The sequence below is a fragment of the Aquarana catesbeiana genome, linkage group LG13 (assembly GCF_042186555.1).
Source record: "Aquarana catesbeiana isolate 2022-GZ linkage group LG13, ASM4218655v1, whole genome shotgun sequence".
Classification (NCBI taxonomy): Eukaryota; Metazoa; Chordata; class Amphibia; order Anura; family Ranidae; genus Aquarana; species Aquarana catesbeiana.
This window is the reverse complement of record NC_133336.1, coordinates 234,581,420-234,604,024: the sequence shown is the minus strand read 5'-3', so window position 1 is coordinate 234,604,024 and position 22,605 is coordinate 234,581,420. Positions and strand designations below refer to the sequence as shown.

Below are 22,605 nucleotides of genomic sequence, written 5' to 3'. Positions count from 1 at the left end.
CGAAGGAAGATAGAAGAAAGAAGATAGAAGAAAGAAGATGGAAAGAAGAAGCATTTAAATAAAGGAATTGTCAAAAACTGTCTCTTGTCATTTTTAACATTTTTGACAGTTTTTTTGTGAAATGGTAGGGGTACTTTTGTACCCCCTTACCATTTCACACAGGGGGGGGCCGGGATCTGGGGGTCTCCTTGTTAAAGGGGGCTTCCAGATTCCAAATAAGCCCCCCCGCCCGCAGACCCCCACAACCACCGGCCAAGGGTTGTGGGGATGAGGCCCTTGTCCTCATCAACATGGGGACAAGGTGCTTTGGGGGGACTCCAAAGCACCCTCCCAATGTTGAGGGCATGTGGCCTGGTACGGTTCAGGAGGGGGGGCGCTCTATCGTTCCTCCCTCTTTTCCTGCGGCCTGTCAGGTTGCGTGCTCGGATAAGGGTCTGGTGTGGATTTTTGGGGGGACTCCATGCCAATTTTGTTTTAAATTTTGGCACAGGGTTCCCCTTAATATCCATTCCAGACCTGAAGGGCCTGGTATGGAATTTAGGGGGACCCCCACGCCAGTTTTTTTTTTTAATTTTGGTTCGGGGTTCCCCTGTGGGGAAATCCCATGCAGTTTTTATCAATGAACTTTTATGTGTATTGTCGGACCGGTAATTCATTAATAGCCGCGAGTAGTTTTAAATGACTTTTTTCCTTTGAAATGTCATTTTGCTGTCAGATTGTTGTTAACATGGTAAACATGCGCCACTTTACAGGCATACTATAGACACCCCCAGGTACGAAATTTAAAGGAGCATTACACTTTTATTGTTTCACTTTAAGCATTATTAAAATCACTGCTCCTGAAAAAACTGATGTTTTTAAAACTTTTTTTGCATTGATACATGTCCCCTGGGGCAGGACCCGGGTCCCCAAACCCTTTTTAGGACAATACCATGCAAATTAGCCTTTAAAATGAGCACTTTTGATTTTGAACGTTCCAGTCCCATAGACTTAAATGGGGTTCTAACGTTCGTGCAAAGTTTTGGTCTGTTCGCAAGTTCTGGTGCGAACTGAACCGGGGGTGTTCGGCTCATCCTTAGTGATGATGGTTTCATCATCCTTCCAGTGAGATTTGGAGGAATGCTGAGTACAAATATCAGAAAAATTCATCTTTGCCTTTGTCGACAAAAATCCTTGCACTGGCCCTGCAACCATCAATAACCTGTTAGGGTTTTGGCTATACATACAGTCTAAAAAAAGTCTGTCTAAGCAGAGCCAATCATATTACCCCATGTGCACTAATGTCAGCTATGCAATGACTTGTCATTTACTGTAATATCTCTCAGACCATTGATCTTGAGGAGCTATCTACCCCCAAACTATCACCACACCAGTATCAATGAAGTCCTCTGACAGAGCTCTGTCCTTACAATTGTTCAGAGACAAGAGAAACAGACGGACCTGATCTAACCATCCATTACCCTCTATGGAGCGGCGGGTGTAAATGGACATGTGCCCCTTTATACCCACTGACATCCAATCCAATCCTGCCCATAAAGGACAGCAGGCTGTGTCTGTGCTCGATCTGCATAAGCGAAGCCAAGGCGGACAAGCCATCAGCCTGCTCAGCAAGGATTAACAGACAGATTCCTCGCCGAGCAGGCAGACTCCTGGTCATGGGTGTGTGCGCAGCCTACTGCATTAGGGTGTCTACCCCAAAGCTCAAACACACATGACTTTTCCTGCAGCCTCAGCTGCATTGGACAGTGAATGAATGGGAAGTACTCCGTGCTGAGCGGCTTACTGTTCATTCACAAACTGAAGCATAGTAAACACTTACTTAGTCAGTAAAACACTTTACTATGCTTTAGGTATGAATGAACACAGTAAGTGAGTGTGTTCACTATGTTCATGAAAAGGAAGGGGCCAGTAGATGACATATTGACTAGCCCCTTAACCTGCTCTTCATCCTGAAACATCCTCGCAGCAGATGGGGGGAGAAGAGAGGAGGGAAGTCAGCACCCCCAACAAAGGGGGAAGCTGGGGCAGTAGGGAAAATCGGCACTGCACAGGCACACCCCATGGCACACCCCATGGCTCCTGGTAGAGTCCACCCCATGTGAAACACGGGCCTAAAGCTCAATCACTGTACCACTGATAAGCAGAAAACAGCCCGTATATACAAAATGAAGAACACTGAAGAAATGACACTTTGCTACAATGTAAAGTAGTGAGTGTACAGCTTGTATAACAGTGTAGATTTTCTGTTCTCTCAAAATAACTCAACACACAGCCATTGATGTCTAAACTGCTGTCAACAAAAGTGAGTACACCCCTAACAGAAAATGTCCAAATTGGGCCCAATTAGCCATTTTCCCTCCCGGTGTCATGTGACTCGTTAGTGTTACAAGGTCTCAGGTGTGACTGAGGAGTAGGTGTGTTTAAATTTGGTGTTTTCGCTCTCACTCTCTCATACTGGTCGTTGGAAGTTCAACATGGCACCTCATGGCAAAGAACTCTCTGAGGATCTAAAAAAAAAAGAGAATTGTTGCTCTACATAAAGATGGCCTAGGCTATAAGAAGATTGCCAAGACCCTGAAACTGAGCTGCAGCATGGTGGCCAAAACCATACAGCAGTTTGACAGGACAGGTTCCACTCAGAACAGGCCTCGCCATGGTCAACCAAAGAAGTTGAGTGCACATGCTCAGCGTCATATCCAGAGGTTGTCTTTAGGAAATAGACATGAGTGCTGCCAGCATTCTTGCAGAGGTTGAAGGGGTGGGGGGTCAGCCTGTCAGTGCTCAGACCATACGCCGCACACTGCATCAAATTGGTCTGCATGGCTGTCATCTCAGAGGAAACCTCTTCTAAAGATAATACGCAAGAAAACATGCAAAAAGTTTGCTGAAGACAAGCAGACTAAGGACATGGATTACTGGAACCATGTCTTGTGGTGTGATGTGATCAAGATAAACTTATTTGGTTTAGATGGTGTCAAGCATGTGTGGCGGCAACCAGGTGAGGAGTACAAAGACAAGTGTGTCTTGTCTACAGTCAAGCATGGTGGTGGGAGTGTCAAGGTCTGGGGCTGCATGAGTGCTGCCGGCACTGGGGAGCTACAGTTCATTGAGGGAACCATGAATGCCAACATGTACTGTGACATACTGAAGCAGAGCATGATCCCCTCCCTTCAGAGACTGGGCCGCAGGGCAGTATTCCAACATAACGAGCCCAAACACACCTCCAAGACGCCCACTGCCTTGCTTACGAAGCTGAGGGTAAAGGTGATGGACTTGCTCAGCATGTCTCCAGACCTAAACCCTATTGAGCATCTGTGGGGCATCCTCAAATGAAAGGTGGAGAAGCGCAAGGTCTCTAACATCCGCCATCTCCGTGATGTCGTCATGAAGGAGTGAAAGAGGACTCCAGTGGCAACCTGTGAAGCTCTGGTGAACTCCGTGCCCAAGAGGGTTAAGGCAGTGCTGGAAATAATGGTGGCCACCCAAAAGATTAAAACTTTGGGCCCAATTTGGACATTTTCACTTAGGGGTGTACTCACTTTTGTTGCCAGCAGTTTAGACATTAATGGCTGTGTGTTGAGTTATTTTGAGGAGAGAGCAAATTTACACTGTTATACAAGCTGTACACTCACTACTTGACATTGTAGCAAAGTGTCATTTCTTCAGTGTTGTCACATGAAAAGATAGAATAAAATATTTACAAAAATGTGAGGGGTGTACTCACTTTTGTGAGATACTGTATATGATGAGAAAACACAGCTGTACCCAGGTAGATTTAATTAATGTAAACTATCATATAGCAATGGGTTCATTTCCAACAATATTTAAAAAGTATATATATATATATACACACACACACACACACACACACACACACACACACACACACATATTGTATAAAAGGCAAACAGCAACTGGTTTCTTTCTGATTACCAGGAATGATGGCTCTTCTGCTCCCAAAAAGCCCTTGGAGGGCTCTTCTAATGCGCGTTGCCATCTTCTTGCTCTCTCTTAGTTCTTCTACAGTAGAATCCCAGTCATACCATAGAACACCTAGACACTGAGATACATTGCAATTATTAGCCATTATGTTCAGATTCCCCAGAAGAAATAAGATGTCTGAGGATCCACGTCCTGCTGCAGACTGAAATCTTTGTAGAACTTTATTATTCATAATGGTATGTCCAAAATAAAAATCCAGAGAAAGATAAACAGTTTTATAAAAAGCACAAATTGATAAAACTCTGTATTCAATAATACATCAATGCATTGGGGTTCATTTACTAGAGAGTGGACACAGAAGTCCGATCTGACTTTGACCTGCGACTTCATGTCCGACTTACATGCCACTTCAATGAACTTGATCAGGTTTGAGATGATTGCAACTTGTCCTTTGCTCTGGAATGGATGAAACCTCACGCCAAATTTATCCCCCCCCAAAAAAGGCACGGGGTCCCCCCAAATCTATACCAGGCCCTTTAAGTCTGGTATGGATCTTGAGAGGGAACCCCATGCCAAAATTAAAAACAAAATGGAGTAGTGTCCCCCCAAGACCATACCAGATTTTGAGGAGACCCCATGCCGTTTTTTTGTGGCATGGGGTCCATCCCAAAATCCATACCAGACCCCTATCAAAGCACTCAGCCAGGCAGGTCAGGAAAGGGGGGGGTGAGCGATTGCCCCCCCTCCTGAACCACACCAGGCCACATGCCCTCAACATGGGGGGCTGAGTGCTTTGGGGCATGGGGGGCAGATGTTGATGGGGACAAAGTGCTTTGGGGTGGGGCCCCCCCTGCCCCAAAGCACCCACCCCCCCATGTTGAGGGCATGTGGCCTGGTATAGTTCAGGAGGAGGGATCACTCACTCGTCCCCCTCTTTCCTGACCTGCCAGGCTGCATGCTCGAATAAGGATCTGGTATAGATTTTGTGGGGGATCCCACGCTTTTTTTTTGCGTGGGGTTTCCCCTTAAAACCCATACCAGGCTGAACGGTCTGCTATGGTCTTAAAGGGACCCCACCCCAAAGTTTTTTTAAATTTTGGCATTGGGTTCCCCCTCAAGATTCATACCAGACTCAAAGGGCTTGGTATGGATTTGGGGGCCTCATGCTGTTTTTGGGGGGATTTGCATACACTTGATCTAAGAGCACAAGTCACATGCCACAAGTCCGATCAGTTAAGAAGACGATCCGACTTGGATGCAACGTCTATTTAAATCAATGGGTTGAAATTGCGCCCAAGTCAGACCAAAGTAGTGCAGGAACCAGTTAAGACGGCTCTCATAGGGAACCATTGATTTTGACATGTCATGCGACTTGTGCTCTCGAATTCGGAGCGCATGTGGGACCAGTGTGAACCGGCCCTAAAACTTGGAGGCCGATTGGTTTCTATGCAGAGCTGCACGCTCCAGTTTTTGTAAATAGACCCCTATTGATTTTTAAATGTAAGCAATGCAACCCTGGACTCTACAAACTCAAAAATATCACGTCTTTACAGTATGTGATAATAGACTCCTGACGTCTCATTAAACAGAACCTGTTGCTTCCACTGTGCTGTGATAGCAACAGAGGTCTGTAAAAAAGCTTACAAAAATAAAAGTAATAAAAATCAATAACAAAAAACTGTTTTTAAAAGTCCCATGTACACTCTGATGTGGCTATGCTGAAAAATGCTAATTGCGCTTGTAGACAGTACGCCTCACTGCAGATGTCACTCGATTAAAGTGGCAATGCAGAAGGGGAAGGAAGTTGTGGGGAACTTGGTTCCTCTATGACTTAATGCAGTCACAGATAGACAACTGTCCAATTGGATGCTGGTGCCTCATTTGACTTTGGTGGCCATCTTAGGTTAGGCAGAGTCTATATAAGCCCCTGTCTCCCATGTTTGGCACGCTTTATGCGAGTGGCTATTGTAGACATAGGATCCCTATCTCATAGGGACAAATGCTTAGAGGTAGGGAACAGTTCCGGAGCAGTAGGGACAGTGCAGGGATTACATTTACCTCCCTTCAGGAAGCCTCCCCTTTGACCATGGACCAGGTAGCCGCATTCCTCTCCTTGCTGCAGAAGCTGCCAGCATCTTCAAGTCTTCTATCGACGTACCAGGTCTGTCAGGGACAGATTAGTACAAAGTGAATTTAGGGGACCAGAAAGAAAAGATTCCTTATAAGCATCTGGAGAACCTTTAAATGTGGGGGGGTGCTCCTACTGTCAGTTCATAAAAAACAATAAAAACATCTGACTACCAAATGGTACCATCTTTCATGGCCATCACTGTGTCAATTGCAAGGAGAATATACAAACATATACTAAGCATGAAGACATGCAACCCCAATCTTCCTTTCGGTAGACATGTTCCACTGGTGCATGAATGTATATTCCCATAAATGAATTTTTTGGCTTTAGATCGAGTTCACCCCAACAAAAGAGGGAATAAGCTCTTATTACAACATGAACTAAAATGGATATATCAATTGAAAACAACCTCTCCCCCCCGGCTTAAATGATCCTGTCAGCTTTAAGCCCTTCCTAGAGGGGTTCGCATCAGAGGGCAGGGAAAAATAACAAAACACCTTAAAGAGTAACTCCACTTTTGTTGAGAAAAAAAACATTACCTCTGGGTGATCTATGTACATTACAAGGATTTTAACAACCTTTGTTTCCTTTTGTTATTCTGAAGAAATCCCTGTGTGTTTAGTCTGTGTCCATGTGGTAAGGTAATCTAATGGGAGTGGTTTCTTAATTATCAACCAGCTGCTTCACCTGCAGGGCACTAATGAGAAAAATTGCAGGGTCTGCAACCCTTATGACGTGATTTCTTATTGGGAGTATCTCACCAAAAATGACATGTTTGTTGCAGGGGATGCCTGAAATCTGACTTGTATCTCAGTGCAGACTTCTGGGAAAATCAGTGAGCCAATTGCAGAAGCAGGAAATTATGTTTCTGGGGGGCATTCTGTATACATTCTGTGTACAGAACACCTCCAGGTAACCCTATTGCATTTTACAGGAAATTACAGAGCTGCAGATTGAAAAGGAAAGGTCATTTTTAATAACATTCAATTACAATATGACTTGTGTCGCACTCGTGTATGTTATATATTTTTTTATTTGCTATTTTTTTCCCGCAAAAGTGGAGTTACCCTTTAAGTCCACCAATATAGTGGACATGTATAATGTTATATATATTTATGCAGTATACATTAAAAATACCATCATGCTACACCTTAACTACTTCCTGCCCAAGGCCGTCATATGACAGGCTGGACTTTGAGTGGAGATAGACCCCAGATCTCTCCATAAAGAGGACCTGTCATGCCATATTCCTATTACAAGTGATGTTTACATTCCTTGTAATAGGAATAAAAGTGATTAAAAAATAAAATAAAAGGGAAAGTGTAAAAATAAAAAAATTAAAATTGAACAAACAATAAAAAATAAAAAAAAGGAAATTGAAAGCCCCCCCCCCCCGTCCCTGAGTGTTCGCCATTGCATACGTACGCCGAACCCACACATGTAAACGGCATTCAAACCACACATGTGAGGTATCGCCACGAACGTTAGAGTGACAGCAACAATTCTAGCACTGGGCCTCCTCTGTAACTCTAAACTGGTAACCTGTAAACATTTTTAAAGTGTCACCTTTGAAGATTTTTAATTATCAAAGTTTGGTGGCATTCCACCAACCAGCATGCGCAGTTTTAAGTGTGACATGTTCGGTATCTATTTACGTGGCATTACATCATCTTTCATATTGTACAAAAAAATTGGGCTAACTTGTGTTTTTCTTTTTTTTTTTAAATTCAGGAAACTCCCCCCCCCCCCCCCACCAAAAAAAAACACATTTGAAAAATTTCTGCGCAAATACCTTGTGACATAAAAAGTTGCATCGATTGCCATTTAATTCCCTAGGGTCTCTGCTAAAAAAAACATATATAATATTTGGTGGTTCTGAGTAATTTTCTAGCAAAATTTTTTTTATTATTATTATTAAAAAATTATTGATTTTTACATGTAGGAGAGGAGTGCCAGAATTGGCCCGGTATGCCCCTTTTTTCCTATGAATAAGGTATTCCAACTTCGATCTTTATTAATTCAGATGAGGGACTCCCCTCTGTCAGATTACATTGATCAGCACTGCAACCACTGATTGAGCCCACATTCACATTGGGCCAATTTGGCAGCAATGGCACCGTCCGAATCAGAGCGGCGCCGCAACGATTCCCAAAAGTAGTTCCTGTACTACTTTTGGCGACTTCGGGGGCAATTTGAATAGGTATCTGTGCATGAACCCGCACAGATGTCTATCAAATCACCACCGAACTCAGACTGCATTGACGGTTTGAAATTGAGGCTCAATGACAATTTTCCAACATTCCTATTGAACAGAAGTCTATCGTAAGATCAACTTCTGTCTAGCGGAAATGGCCATAGATGAATCAAAATTCAACTGGTCCCTGCTGAATTACAATGGCCAGCTTTAGTTTATAGTTAGGGACCACACATCAAAGAGGGGCGCTGGAAAAGCAGTATTTGAAGTAGGCAGTGCCTTCCATTTTCAGGGCTAAGAACAAACATTTATGTTTACTGTAATTAGTATAACTAGATAGTTTATTGAGACTCGGTTCACATTGGTGCAATGTGGGAACCCTGCAAATCCACTGCGGGTTCCCGCATCACACCTGATTCGCAAGGCAGTTCACACTGCCCTATGCGAACCGCTGCCATTGTACATGATGCATGCTGGGTAATCAATGTCCGTTGGCACCCACTGACCTGGAAATTTAGCCAAAGTGCTAAAAGGGCTGTTTGAACCCCCAGCGTGTTCAAGATTACCCTCCTTGGCTGGGAATCTCAGCTTGCCTTGACCGAAACTCCTTCACATTGCATCTTCCCGGCTGTCTTGCAGACATGATTCATAGCAATTCTCCAGTCTGAGGGTCCTAACGGACCGAGACTTTCTCAAGGTCTTTCCATCACCACAGACTGCTACTCATACTGAGTAACACTTATTAACTGTGTTCGATCCTGTTTCCTCCCTTGCACTAAGAATTCTAGTTGAAATTTGCGCAGGTGCCCATGCACCCCAGGAATCATCTATATGCATGATGACGTTGTGCCCAGATGACTGAGGCAATGAGAAGCCATCAAACAAGCGGAAGTATTCATCCTCAGGATTCTGTTCCTGACTGTCACCACTTCCTCTGATGGAAATTAAACAGAGGAACTAGCAGAGCACCCCCGGGTACACCAACCATTGGGATGGAGAAAGTAGGCTTTGCTTTCCCTCTAAGATGTGAGGATAGGATAGGCATCCTCATGATCCAGCAACAGCCTCCAGCCATGTGGTTATACTGTTTAATGGACTCCGTCTTAAAGACCTCAAAGAGGGCCCAAAAGAGTTCGACCTTTTCCTGATCTACAATTGGACACTAACCAACATCCCCTGCGAACTCCAAACAGGATTGGGTAGAAAACCTGCAATCCCTCTTGAGTCTGAGGTGTCTGTAAGCATTGTAGCAGCCCACCCGCTGTTGTGGTGGACTTGGCAGCTCTGTGGGAGAGAAATGGTCTGGAGGAGGAGCAGTGAGGAATCTCCCGAAGTGACCATGAGTGCCTGATACCTTCATCCAAGGCTCTGTACAACATGCTGTCCAGAAACTCGTGAAGCGTGCCTTCTAGGTCTTACCTTAAGAGTCTGGTCATGCACTTGTGTAACTGGCTCACTTATTTTCCCAGAAGACTGCACTAAGATACAAGTCAGATACTAAAACTCACCAATGACCTACTAACTGCTAAAACCAATGGCCACTACTCCATACTCATACTTTTAGACCTCTCTGCTGCCTTTGACACAGTTGACCACCTGCTCCTCCTCAGCAAATTACACTCCCTTGGCCTCCGTGATTCTGCATTATCCTGGTTCTCCTACCTATCTCCTACCTATCTCAGCGCACTTTCAGTGTCACTTACAACTCTATCTCCTCTGCTCCCCTTCCTGTTTCTGTCGGGATACCCCAAGGCTCCGTCCTTGGGCCTCTCCTATTCTCACTCTATACCTTTTCCCTGGGCCAGTTGATAACCTCCCATGGCTTTCAATACCACCTCCATGCCGATGACACCCAGATCTATCTCTCCACTCCTCAACTCACCCCCTCGATCTCCTCACGGATATCATACTTACTGAATGACATATCGGTATGGATGTCACACCACTTCCTCAAACTTAATCTTTCTAAAACTGAGCTTGTTATATTTCCTCTTTCACGGTCCCGACCCTGTGACTTCACCATTAATATCAACAACACAAACATTGGTCCCTCCACACATGCCAGGGTCCTGGGTGTAATCCTTGACTCTGACCTCTCCTTCAGCCCCCATATCCAATCACTGGCTAAATCCTGCCGCCCTAACCTCTGCAACATCTCCAGAATTCGACCCTTCCTGACTTATGACACCACAAAGCAACTTATTCACTCCTTGATTATTTCCCGCCTTGACTACTGCAACGCTCTCCTTAATGGCCTACCCTTAAGCAGGCTATCCCCCTTCAGTCTATTATGAATGCTGCCACTAGACTAATACACCTCACTAATCGATTCATGACTGTCGCCCCTCTCTGCCAATCTCTTCACTGGCTTCCCCTACCCCACTGTGTAAAATTCAAAATGTCAACCATAACATACAAGGCCATTCACAACATCGCCCCCATTTACATCACCAACTTCATCTGCAGATATCGCCCAAATCGTCCCCTCCGCTCCTCCCAGGACCTCCTGCTCTCTAGCTCCCTTGTTACCTCCTCCCATGCTCGCCTTCAGGACTTCTCCAGAGCCTCTCCCATCCTCTGGAATTCCCTGCCCCAGTATGTCCGATCAGCCCCTACCCTGTCCACCTTTAGGAGATCCCTGAAAACTCATTTATTCAGGGAAGCCTATCCCGCACCCACATAACAACTGTCCCTGAGTCATCCCCATCAAATCATTCTCTGCAACTATTACCTTTTGTACCACCACCCCCTCCCTTTAGAATGTAAGCTCTACGAGCAGGGCCCTCCTGTACCTTTTGTATTGAACTGTACTGTAATTGTGTTGTCCCCCCTATACATTGTAAAGCACTGCGTAAACTGTTGGCGCTATATAAATCGCGTATAATAATAATAATAAAAACTCAGATTTTTGGCATCCAGTGCTACAAAAATGTCATTTTTGGCAAGATACTCCCAATAGGAAATCATGTCTAAAGGGATGCAGACCCTGCCACTCTCCTCAGAGTCCTGCAGGTGCAGCAGCTGGTTGATAATTATTAAACCATTCCCATTAGACTCACCCAGTACATGGGCTGGTTATTGCTGGTCTGCCGGCAATATGCTACAGTATGTAGGAGCAGGGTGACCTTTAGCTTGTTCAGGGTATACAGTTTCGACAGCCTGTTTATTCGGGCATTTTTCTCAAACCCCCTCCATTCTTCCCCACTTTTGTTTTTAGGAAGCAATATGCAGCCCAGGGTCTCAACCATATGGCCTTCCTAGCCGCCAAAGTGCCAGGGTGCTCTTCCAGTGGTTAGATGAGCAAATAGGAGGGACTTCCTGGTCAGCCTCCATATTTTGAGTAGCAGACTGCTGCATCTGTAATATATGTAGCAAGGACCCAGGCTTCCTTCAGTCCAATGAGAACCCCCAGAGCAATGAGTTGTCGACATACCTCCACATAGAGTGGGTCGTAAGGCATAGTAGGGTTCAGTGCAAAGTAGATTCATGGGCGCCAGACACCTAGGGTGTGCCACCTGTCCAGGATTCACCCAGACAGTTCGGGTTTTGAATCATGTGTCAGGATTTCAGCCCACCTGAAACCCGAACACATTACCCAGACCAGGCTGTGCCTCCCCGAGTAACCGAGATAGTCATACACAAATCTGTTGCTGCTTTAGGCGGCTGTTTGGCATCACTGAAGGGTAATGATGTCAGCAAGGGCAATTTGGCCACACCCACTAGCGCGCTCTGCGCGCTACATTACTACTCTCCTTGGGGCATCCAAATGTGTCTGTGCAACACCAACCTGGCAGACTCCCAGACTTCTACAGGAGGACAGTCATGCAGGGAAAAGCATCCAGCAAGATACCACATCTGCACGGACAAGAACGCTGTCTCCTATGGCAACAGTCTACAACAGTTTCCAATACAAGTGTAACAGTTGCTTCAGGTAATTAGGGCAAGTTCAAAACAGAATCTTGTGCCACTCTTATCAATAATAAAGACATTTGGCATTACCTGTTAGCTGCATACTCCTCCAGGCAGTGTCTACTCACCAGCCTCCTGGGCATAGATACTGCGCCACAGGCCCTGCAGGACTCTTGCTTGGGGCGCTGGCTCTGGGGAAGAGGAGCAAAGACGTCTTTCTTGGAACTTTTCTCCTGAGTGGGAGCGCCATTCGGGCTATGCTCCTCTGAAGGACGTCCGCCTTGCCTTGGCCCGACCCTTTTGAGAGCCTGGGCGTGCGGGGCTGAAGCAAATCAAAGCAATCCGCACGAAAGGGCACTCTTTTCCTGAAAGTTTACTGATACGGTGGTCCCCACCCTAGTTGTTGAGGGTCTTTGTATGAGCAGTAACTGACTCTTGATCTGTGGAGTAACAGGACGGCCAGCTGAGGTGAGGATATCTGAAAAGCGACAGAAGGAGCAGGAGTAGATATAGGAGAAAGGATTCCATTTACCTTTTTTTATTTATCTACATATACCTACATGTATATACACACATATCTACACACACATGAATGAATGAATTAAAGAATGAATGAATGAATGAATGAATGAATGATTTATAAAGCGCTGCAAATGCGAACTGAATCGCCTCAAGGCGCTAGATGTATTCTCTGTAGTCAGCTGCTAGAAAAGGAAGGTCTTTAGTTTTTTTCTGAAGGCCTGGTGGTTTTCTTCCATGCGGATGTTGGTTGGAAGAGCATTCCATAGTCGAGGTCCTTGGACTGCAAATCTTCGTTCTCCCTTTGCTTTGTAGCGGTATTTGGGAATGATGAGGAGGTTTTGGTTAGCTGATCGAAGACTGCGATTCGGTGTGTAGTGTTTTATTTTTTCCCGGAGATATAGCGGAGCGTTTCCTTGTATGCATTTGTGGGTGAGGCAGAGGGTCTTGAATGTGATCCGATTCTTCACAGTTAGCCAATGTAGGCTCTTTAGGGATGGGGAGATGGATTCCCAGGGCTTTTTTCCTGTTAACAGTCTTGCGGCCGTGTTTTGGATGAGTTGCAAGCGCGCAAGCTGATATTGTGGTAGTCCTACATTGAGCGAGTTTGCGTAGTCGAGTCGAGAATTGATGATTGTTCCTACAACTGCCGCTTTGTCCTCTTCTGGGATGAAGGGGATGAGTCTGCGAAGCAGGCGGAGGAGATGGTGGGATCCGCTCACCACTGATCCTATTTGTGCATCCATTGTCATTCCTGAGTCAAAGATGACTCCGAGACTCTTGGCTTTGGTGCTAGGGGAGATGGTCTGTCCGAGGATGGAGGGTGGTGTCCACGGGGTCTTAATTTTGGAATTTTTGTTGGCTTGCAGGAGAAGAAGTTCTGTTTTAGATCCGTTGAGTTTAAGGGAGCTAGTGGTCATCCAGTCATCTATTAAAGTAAGGCATTTCTGTAATTGCTGATGAAGATCTTTTTGTCCGTTGATGCAAAGGTAGAGTTGGGTGTCATCTGCGTATGAGTGGAAGCAGAGGTCGGTTTTTCTGATGATATTGAGAAGTGGGCGGATGTAGATGTTAAATAGCACTGGTGACAAGGGTGAGCCCTGAGGGACTCCACAGGAGACTGCCCGAGATTCCGAGGTGAATGCTCCTAGTTTCACTGTCTGGGAACGATTCTCTAAGAAGGATGTAAACCATTTTAGGGCAGAATCTGTAGCTCCTGCAACTTCTGAGAGGCGGACAAGTAAAGTATTGTGGTCCACTGTATCGAATGCTGCGCTGAGGTCTGACAGTACCAGGAGACTCGGTTCTCCATCATCTGCTGCTTCAAGGGCGTCGTCCCATATTTTGAGAAGTGCTGTTTCTGTGCCATGGCCTGGGCGGAAGCCTGATTGCAGAGGGTCCAGGAGGTGGTGTGTGTCCAGGTGGCGTTGTAGCTGCTGTATACTACTGCTTTCTCTAAAATCTTGGAGATGGTGTTGAGGCTTGTTATTGGTCTGCGGCAGTTAGGGTCTTTAGGGTCAAGATTGGGTTTCTTTAGCAGGGGTTTGACGATGCCTTGCTTGAGGGTGGTTGGCACAGTCCCTTCTTTGAATGATTGATTTATGAGATGTGTGAGGGTGGGGGCCAGGATGTCGGAACATTCTTTGAGCAATTTGGTGGGGATGATGTCGTTCGGTGATGTGCTGTCGCGAAGGCTTCCGATGATGTTTTTAGTCGTGTCCGTAGTGATTGGGGACAAAAAGAAATTCGGCAGTTGAGTGATGTTCGTGTCGATATCCTCTTTTTGCTTTGGTTGAGTGAGGTTGGTTGTTATTTTCTGATGAATTGCTTTCTGAATGTTGTCGATTTTGTCGATGAAGAAATCTGATAAATCATTGCAGAATTCTTGAGAATCGTTTGCAGGGGGCTCTAAGCAGGTCGGGTTCATTGACTGAGCAACTATTTTGAAAAGTTCCCGTGGGTGGTTTAAGGCGGATGAGATGAGTTTTCCTTTTTTAATACATCTGCAAAAATGTCAACAATTCTGTGTTTTTCTGTCAATATGGGGTGCTGTGTGTACATTAATGAGGAAAAAAATGAACTTAAATGATTTTAGCAAATGGTTGCAATATAACAAAGAGTGAAATATTTAAGGGGGTCTGAATACTTTCCATCCCCACTGTATATACACACACACATACAGTATATATATATCTATATATATATAAATATATATATATATTTATATATATAGAGAGAGAGAGAAATATATATATATATCGATAGATAGATAGATAGATAGATAGATAGATAGATAGATAGATAGATAGATAGATAGATAGATAGATAGATAGATAGATAGATAGATAGATAGATAGATATATCTATATATCTATATATATATATAGATATATAGATATATATCTATATATATATATATATATATATATATATATATATATATATATATAAGCACACACAGTATCTCACAAAAGTGAGTGCACCCTTCACATTTTTGTAAATATTTTATTCTATCTTTTCATGTGACAACACTGAAGAAATGACACTTTGCTACAATGTAAAGTAGTGAGTGTACAGCTTGTATAACAGTGTAAATTTGCTGTCCCCTCAAAATAACTCAACACACAGCCATTAATGTCTAAAATGCTGGCAACAAATGTGAGTACACCCCTAAGTGAAAATGTCCAAATCGGGCCCAATTAGCCATTTTCCTTCCCCAGTGTCATGTGACTCGTTAGTGTTACAAGGTCTCAGGTGTGAATGGGGAGCAGGTGTGTTAAATTTTGTGTTATCGCTCTCACTCTCTCATACTGGTCACTGGAAGTTAAACATGGCACCTCATGGCAAAGAATTCTCTGAGGATCTGAAAAAAAGAATTTTTGCTCTACATTGCCTAGGCTATAAGAAGATTGTAAAAACCCTGAAACTGAGCAGCCCTGTGGCCGAGACCATAAATCGGTTTCACAGGACAGGTTCCACTCAGAACAGGCCTCACCATGGTCGACCAAAGAAGTTGAGTACACGTGCTCAGTGTCATATCCAGAGGTTGTCTTTGAGAAATAGACATATGAGTGCTGCCAGCATTGCTGCAGAGGTTGAAGGGGTGGGGGGTCAGCCTGTCAGTGTTCAGACCATACGCCACACACTGCATCAAATTGGTCTGCATGGCTGTTGTCCCAGAAGGAAGCCTCTTCTAAAGATGATGCACAAGAAACCCCGCAAACAGTTTGATGAAGCAGACTAAGGACATGGATTACTGGAAACATGTCCTGTGGTCTGCTGAGACCAAGATAAACTTATTTGGTTCAGATGGTGTCAAGCGTGTGTGGCGGAAACCAGGTGAGGAGTACAACGTTAAGTGTGTCTTGCCTACAGTCAAGCATGGTGGTGGGAGTGTCATGGTCTGGGTCTGCATGAGTGCTGCCGGCACTGGGGAGCTACAGATCATTGAGGGAACCATGAATGCCAACATGTACTGTGACATACTGAAGCAGAGCATGATCCCCTCCCTTTGGAGACTGGGCCGCAGGGCAGTATTCCAACATAATGACCTCAAGCACACCTCCAAGACGACCACTGCCTTGCTAAAGAAGCTGAGGGTAAAGGTGATGGACTGGCCAAGTATGTCTCCAGACCTAAACCCTATTGAGCATCTGTGGGGCATCCTCAAACGGAAGGTGGAGGAGCGCAAGGTCTCTAACATCCACCAGCTCCGTGATGTCATAATGGAGGAGTGGAAGAGGACTCCAGTGGCAACCTGTGAAGCTCTGGTGAACTCCATGCCCAAGAGGGTTAAGGCTTTGCTGAAAAATAATGGTGGCCACACAAAATATTGACACTTTGGGACCAATTTGAGGGGACAGCAAATTTACACTGTTATACAAGCTGTACACTCACTACTTTACATTGTAGCAAAGTGTCATTTCTTCAGTGTTGTTGTGATGTAAAAATATAATAAAATATTTACAAAAATGTAAGGGGTGTACTTACTTTTGTGATATACTGTGTGTATATATATATATATATATATATATATATATATATATATATATATATATATATATATATATATATATATATACACACATATACTGCAGAGGGCCAGTCTGGGGCGGGTTAGGAAAGGGTTAATTGAAGAGGGCAGGAATTTCCCCTTCAGACCTGCTGACTGTCAGCTGAGCTGAAGATGTCAGATAGGAGTTGTGTGTTTGAAGAGAGAGAGAGAGACACAGCAGCATGCTGTGTCAGAGGATCCATTGCTGGGGTGAGCAAAACCATACCAGAGACTATGGCTAGAGCCATGTAGTTTGTCTATATATCAGCCTGTTGGCTAAAGAGACTGAACTTTTCCTATCTCTGCACCTGTGTGACAAGACAAGCCCGCCGTTTCTTCTGTTTGTTTTGCTGAATAAAGACATTTTTATATAACTGAACTGTCTGAACTGGCCTTTCACCCCTCTGATCCCCTACAATACATACATGAATTTACAAACACCCACACACATATACATACACATCCACATACATTTTTTTTAACGTGTATATACATATACACACACACCCATATCACATATACATACATACATACATATACACACATACCTACACACACATGCAACACCTGCAGAGGACAGCAAGGAATGGAAAAGGTAATGAAAGACAAAAGAGGGAGACATAGGTAAAAGGTACAGGCGACCCTGTATGGCACAAGGGGCCAAGCGAGCAATAAAGCATAGCTGCCCCCCCCCCCCCCCCCCCCATATTCCACAAGCACTGCAGTTACCAATTTTAAAAGCAGATTTCGTTCCTAAAGAGGAAACATTGCAGGGGCCTCAATAAGACCCACAGAAGGGGCTCCCAGACTATAGCGCATTTTAGCAGCCTGAATGCTGGGACTTCGCACTGGGAGAGGCTGAACCCAGCCTGATGCTGCACGGAGGCAGAGGGGGGGACATAGTACTGCTTTCTCTTCACTGGTGCGTTGAGGTATGAGGGGAAAAAAAAAGAAGAATGGGGTGGGGCCTAACTAGGCCTTTCATTTATGCTATTCACGGGTCCTGAGGGAGTGGTCAAGAGGCGGAGCTCTATCACTAGTATGCTGCCATGTTGGCGTCAGGAAAACATTATTAGTGCCGTGTGCACAGTGAGGGCAGTGTGCAATACATATAAAAAAGAATACAATTATCTACAGAACTTACAAATTTCCTTTACACCCGTCAATCATCGGGCACACAGACAGAGCTGTGATCTGCCTATGTAAACAACGCAGATCACCGTTTGCACAGCAGGAAAGGGATGGGGTTTGTGTTCCTGCAAAGCACCTCATACAGTATAGTAAAAGACTGGCTGGGCACTCATTTAACCGCTTGCCGACCAGCCGCCGTCATTATAGGGAGGCAGGTCGGCCCCTTCCCTTAGGTGTTCGTTGGCTCCTTTAAGAGCCGTAGCAGGCACGGCGGGGGACCCGATGCGCGTGGCCGGTGGCCACGATGTCCGCCAGCCATCCGCAATCGCAGGAAAGAGAGCCAGAATGAGGATTTGTCAATGTAAACAGACAGATCTCCGTTCTGACCGGGGAGGAGAGACAGATCTGCTGTTCCTAGTGATTAGGAACAGCGATCTCTCTCCTCCCTCCTGTCTGTCACCTCCCCCCACAGTTAGAAACACCTCCCTAGGAAACAGTTAAAGGGATTGTAAAGGTTCGTGTTTTTTCACCTTAATGCATCCTATGCATTAAGGTGAAAAATCACCTGGCAGTCACCGCCCCCCCGTTTTACTTACCCGAACCCCTTCATCTCTTTGGCGGGGACGCGCTGTATCTGTCTCTCCACAGGGTCCCGGCTCTTGATTGGATAGATTGATAGCAGTGCAGCCACTGGCCAGGGGGCGGGTCCGAGTCTGGCATTCTGTGCTTATAGACGCAAATGCTGGACTCGGGAGCGCGCCGGCAAGGTAACCCCCTCGGGGAAGCGTTTCTCCTAGGGGGTTATCAGATGTGGGGAGGAGCCGTGAGAGACCTGCCGGGGGACCCCAGAAGAGCAGGTTCGGGGCCACTCTGTGAAAAACGAGCTGCACAGTGGAGGTAAGTATGTTTGTTATTTTATTTTATTATTATTAATTAAAAAAAAGAACCCTTAAAATCACTTTAACCCCTTTATCGCTCCCTAGTGTTGACTCCTGTTATGCCAGTGGCATTTACACAGTAATCAGTGCATTTTTATAGCACTTATCACTGTATAAATGTCAATGCTCCCAAAAAAGTGTCAAAAGTGTCCGATCTGTCCACCGCAATGTTGCAGTTCTGCTAAAAATTGCAGATCGCCACCATTACTAGTAAAAAAAAAAAATAATAATAAAAATGCCATAAATCTATCCCCTATTTTGTACGACTGCGCAATTGTCCGTTAAAGCAACTCAGTGCCGTATCGCAAAAAATGACCTGGTCATGAAGGGGGGGGGGGGGGGTAAATCTTCCAAGGGTCAAGTGGTTAAGCCAGAAGAAATTTGCATGCCCCACCTCCACCATGAATGGTTTCTCCCTTATTTTTACACACCATTCTCTATTTGCCCCTAGGTTAACTGGATATCCTCAACCACAGGTGGACAACATGGGTACATTTTATTATTATAAAGCCATAGTATTCATTTCAAAATACACAACACTGTCTCAGGCTCCACAACCATCATCAGTACAAGGCATGGAAGGCAAAGCTTGTGTGGACTAGGGCATGGGGATCAACCAGAGAATGTAACCAGACAGGTGATGGTGTAAAAAGCGTTTTATTTGCTTTCTTTTATAGCCGGTTCACACCACAAAAACGCAATCCAGATTCATTCCGGATGCGTTTTTAATGTGTTTCCAGATGCATTCCAGATCCTTTTTTTTTTCTTCTTTTTTTCAATTTTTTTTTCATGGTACAGGCAGTCCCCGAGTTACGAACAGGTTAGGGACTGCCTGTTTGTTCTTAAGCCAGATTTCTTTGTAAGTCGGAAGCGCATGAGCAGAACGGCAGAGACGTTGTTATCCGATGTTTTCCAATGGTTTCCGACGTCGTTTTCCGATGTTTTACGCTGTTTTCCGATGTTTTAAGCTGTTTTCCAACGTCGTATTCCCACCACCGCCGCCGCCTCCCGTTCGTAAGTAGGAGTCGTTCGCAAGTTGGAGGTTCGTAACTCGGGGACCCCCTGTACTAGGGTCTGGTGAGTTTTTGAAGAGTTTTACTATATTCCAGTACAGCCCAGTGTAGGATGCTGCAAAATGCAGCATGTTGTACTTTTTTTCTGGAACTGAAACTTCCTGGAACTGACCGCACTGATGTGAACTTTGCCATTGGAACCCATATAACCTGCTTTCTATGTGTTTTGATGCAGAAAAAAAAATGCACTGTCTGCATGTGGCGTGAACTGGTTGTTCTGTTGTAAAAACTCAAGTCAAATTGCATTTCAAATCGCAGCCTTTTGGCAGCAATGGCACCGTCCCAATAGGTGCAACGCCGACTTCCACAAGCAGTTCCTGCACTACTTTTGGTGACTTCGGGGGAAATTTCAATAGACATCTGTGCATGAACCCCGCACAGATGTCTTTCAAGTTGCCCCCCGAAGTTGGACTGAAATGCGGCTTTAAAATCGTGCGAGTTCAGACGATTTCAAATCCTCATTCAATGTGAACGAGGGCTAAATATTGAAACCGAACTGGTTGTTCTGCTTGCCCGGTCACATACACAATTAACAATATGTACTCACTGAGAACAATAGGATGATTTACCACCACTCTCATTGCTGCAGGGTTAACGCTCACATTCCCTGCTATGTACACTTCCTGTGCACACCCCCTGGATAAACATGTACACAATGGGGTTGATTTACTAAAGGCAAATATACTGTTTACTGCAAGAACAGTTCCTCTAGATCTGAAGGGAAGTTCTGAAATGAAGAGAAGCTATGCTGATTTCTATCATCCAATCATGCTCAAGCAAAAAAAATTTTTTTTTTTATTTTCCTTGCGCGTGATTGGGTATTTTTTGTAAAATGAAGCTTTACCTCATTTACTAAGCTCTGGATCAACTGTACTTGCAGTGCACAGTATATTTGCCATTAGTAAATCATACATAGTGAGTTCTAGGAGGTGGAACTGCAGTGCAAACCCCATATAAAGGGTTTTACTGATCTACGTGGCTTTACGTGTTTAGTTACATCTGCTGCCAAAAGGGGGATTGATTGTGTGAGGATTTTGTAGGCAACAATTATTTTTATTTATCGCTTACCAACATATCTAGTAAAGTAAATAAAATAAAGTAACTACACTCTTACTTAGAAAGAAATAAATAACAAAAAATATTTGGCATGTGTTTCCTGTAAGATAATTAGCACCATCCATGCTTATTGCCATTGGCTTGTCATTGTAATCCTACACCCAGGGCTGTGTTTTGGCCTAGGCCGACAAGGCCTAGGCCTAGGGCGGCACTTTGCGGGGGGCGGCAAAAAAAGCCGCCCCCCGTATGAGAGAAAGTCCCCCCACCCGATTTCCGGCTCCCGCGGCCTCCCCCCGCACACATGCAGCCCACGGCGGCCGCCTTGCTGTAGCGAGCGGCGCTGCTGTGTATGGGCGTGCTTGGCAGAGGGTGGAGGGGCGTGTGTATGGGCGTGCTTAGCAGAGCTCACGCCCCTCCACCCTCTGACAAGCACGCCCATACACAGCAGCGCCGCTCGCTACAGCAAGGCGGCCGCCGTGGGCTGCATGTGTGCGGGGGGCGGCCGCGGGAGCCGGGAATCAGAAAGACGGGTGGGGGGACTTCCTCTCATGCGGGGGGGTGGCATGTGACTCATGCCCCCATAAGCGGCATGTGTGCGGGGGGCGGCCGCGGGAGCCGGGAATCAGAAAGACGGGTGGGGGGACTTCCTCTCATGCGGGGGGGTGGCATGTGACTCATGCCCCCATAAGCGGCCGATGACTGGCGGAGGTGGAGCCTTATGCTCCGCCTACCCTCCTCCACACTGCTTGACCCTTCTCCTCGGCACTGGGGCAGGGTCTGGCAGTGACGTCAGGAAGAGAGAGAGAGACACAAGGGAACCCCAAAGAACAGCAGGTAAAGTTATTGAATAAATCAATTGATGGGCACAGTGACAGCGTTTGATGGGGCACAATGGCTGCGTTTTAAAGGCACAGTGGCTGCAATTGATGGGCACAGTGACTGCAATTGATGGGCACAGTGATAGCGTTTGGTGGGGCACAATGGCTGCATTTGATGGCACAGTGGCTGCAAATGATGGGCACAGTGGTTGCATTTGGTGGGCACAGTGGCTGCATTTGGTGGGCACAGTGGCTGCGTTTGGTGGGCACAGTGGCTGCGTTTGATGGCACAGTGGCTGCAAATGATGGGCACAGTGGCTGCATTTGGTGGGCACAGTGGCTGCGTTTAGTGGGCACAGTGGCTGCATTTGATGGGGCACAGTGGCTGCGTTTGGTGGGCACAGTGGCTGCGTTTGGTGGGCACAGTAGCTGCATTTGATGGCACAGTGGCTGCAAATGATGGGCACAGTGGTTGCATTTGGTGGGCACAGTGGCTGCATTTGGTGGGCACAGTGGCTGCGTTTAGTGGGCACAGTGGCTGCATTTGATGGGGCACAGTGGCTGCGTTTGGTGGGCACAGTAGCTGCATTTGATGGCACAGTGGCTGCAAATGATGGGCACAGTGGTTGCATTTGGTGGGCACAGTGGCTGCATTTGGTGGGCACAGTGGCTGCGTTTGGTGGGCACAGTGGCTGCGTTTGATGGCACAGTGGCTGCAAATGATGGGCACAGTGGCTGCATTTGGTGGGCACAGTGGCTGCGTTTAGTGGGCACAGTGGCTGCATTTGATGGGGCACAGTGGCTGCGTTTGGTGGGCACAGTAGCTGCATTTGATGGCAC

General features: G+C 45.7%; 1 protein-coding gene across 3 annotated transcripts in view; it reads right to left on the bottom strand.

The window, feature by feature from the left end:
• Positions 1-22,605, bottom strand: part of LOC141116970 (NACHT, LRR and PYD domains-containing protein 3-like) — a 96,551-nt gene that overhangs the window by 60,422 nt on the left and 13,524 nt on the right. For 2 of the 3 annotated variants that reach the window (XM_073609502.1, XM_073609504.1), the window contains exons 2-4: positions 12,267-12,654; positions 6,001-6,105; positions 3,934-4,060 (exon numbers count right to left, since the gene is read on the bottom strand). In XM_073609502.1, coding sequence (XP_073465603.1) covers positions 3,934-3,997 — 64 coding nt within the window. In that variant the 5' untranslated portion in view covers positions 3,998-4,060; positions 6,001-6,105; positions 12,267-12,654. The remainder of the gene's footprint in view (positions 1-3,933; positions 4,061-6,000; positions 6,106-12,266; positions 12,655-22,605) is intronic. The other variant, XM_073609503.1, reaches the window with a different exon arrangement.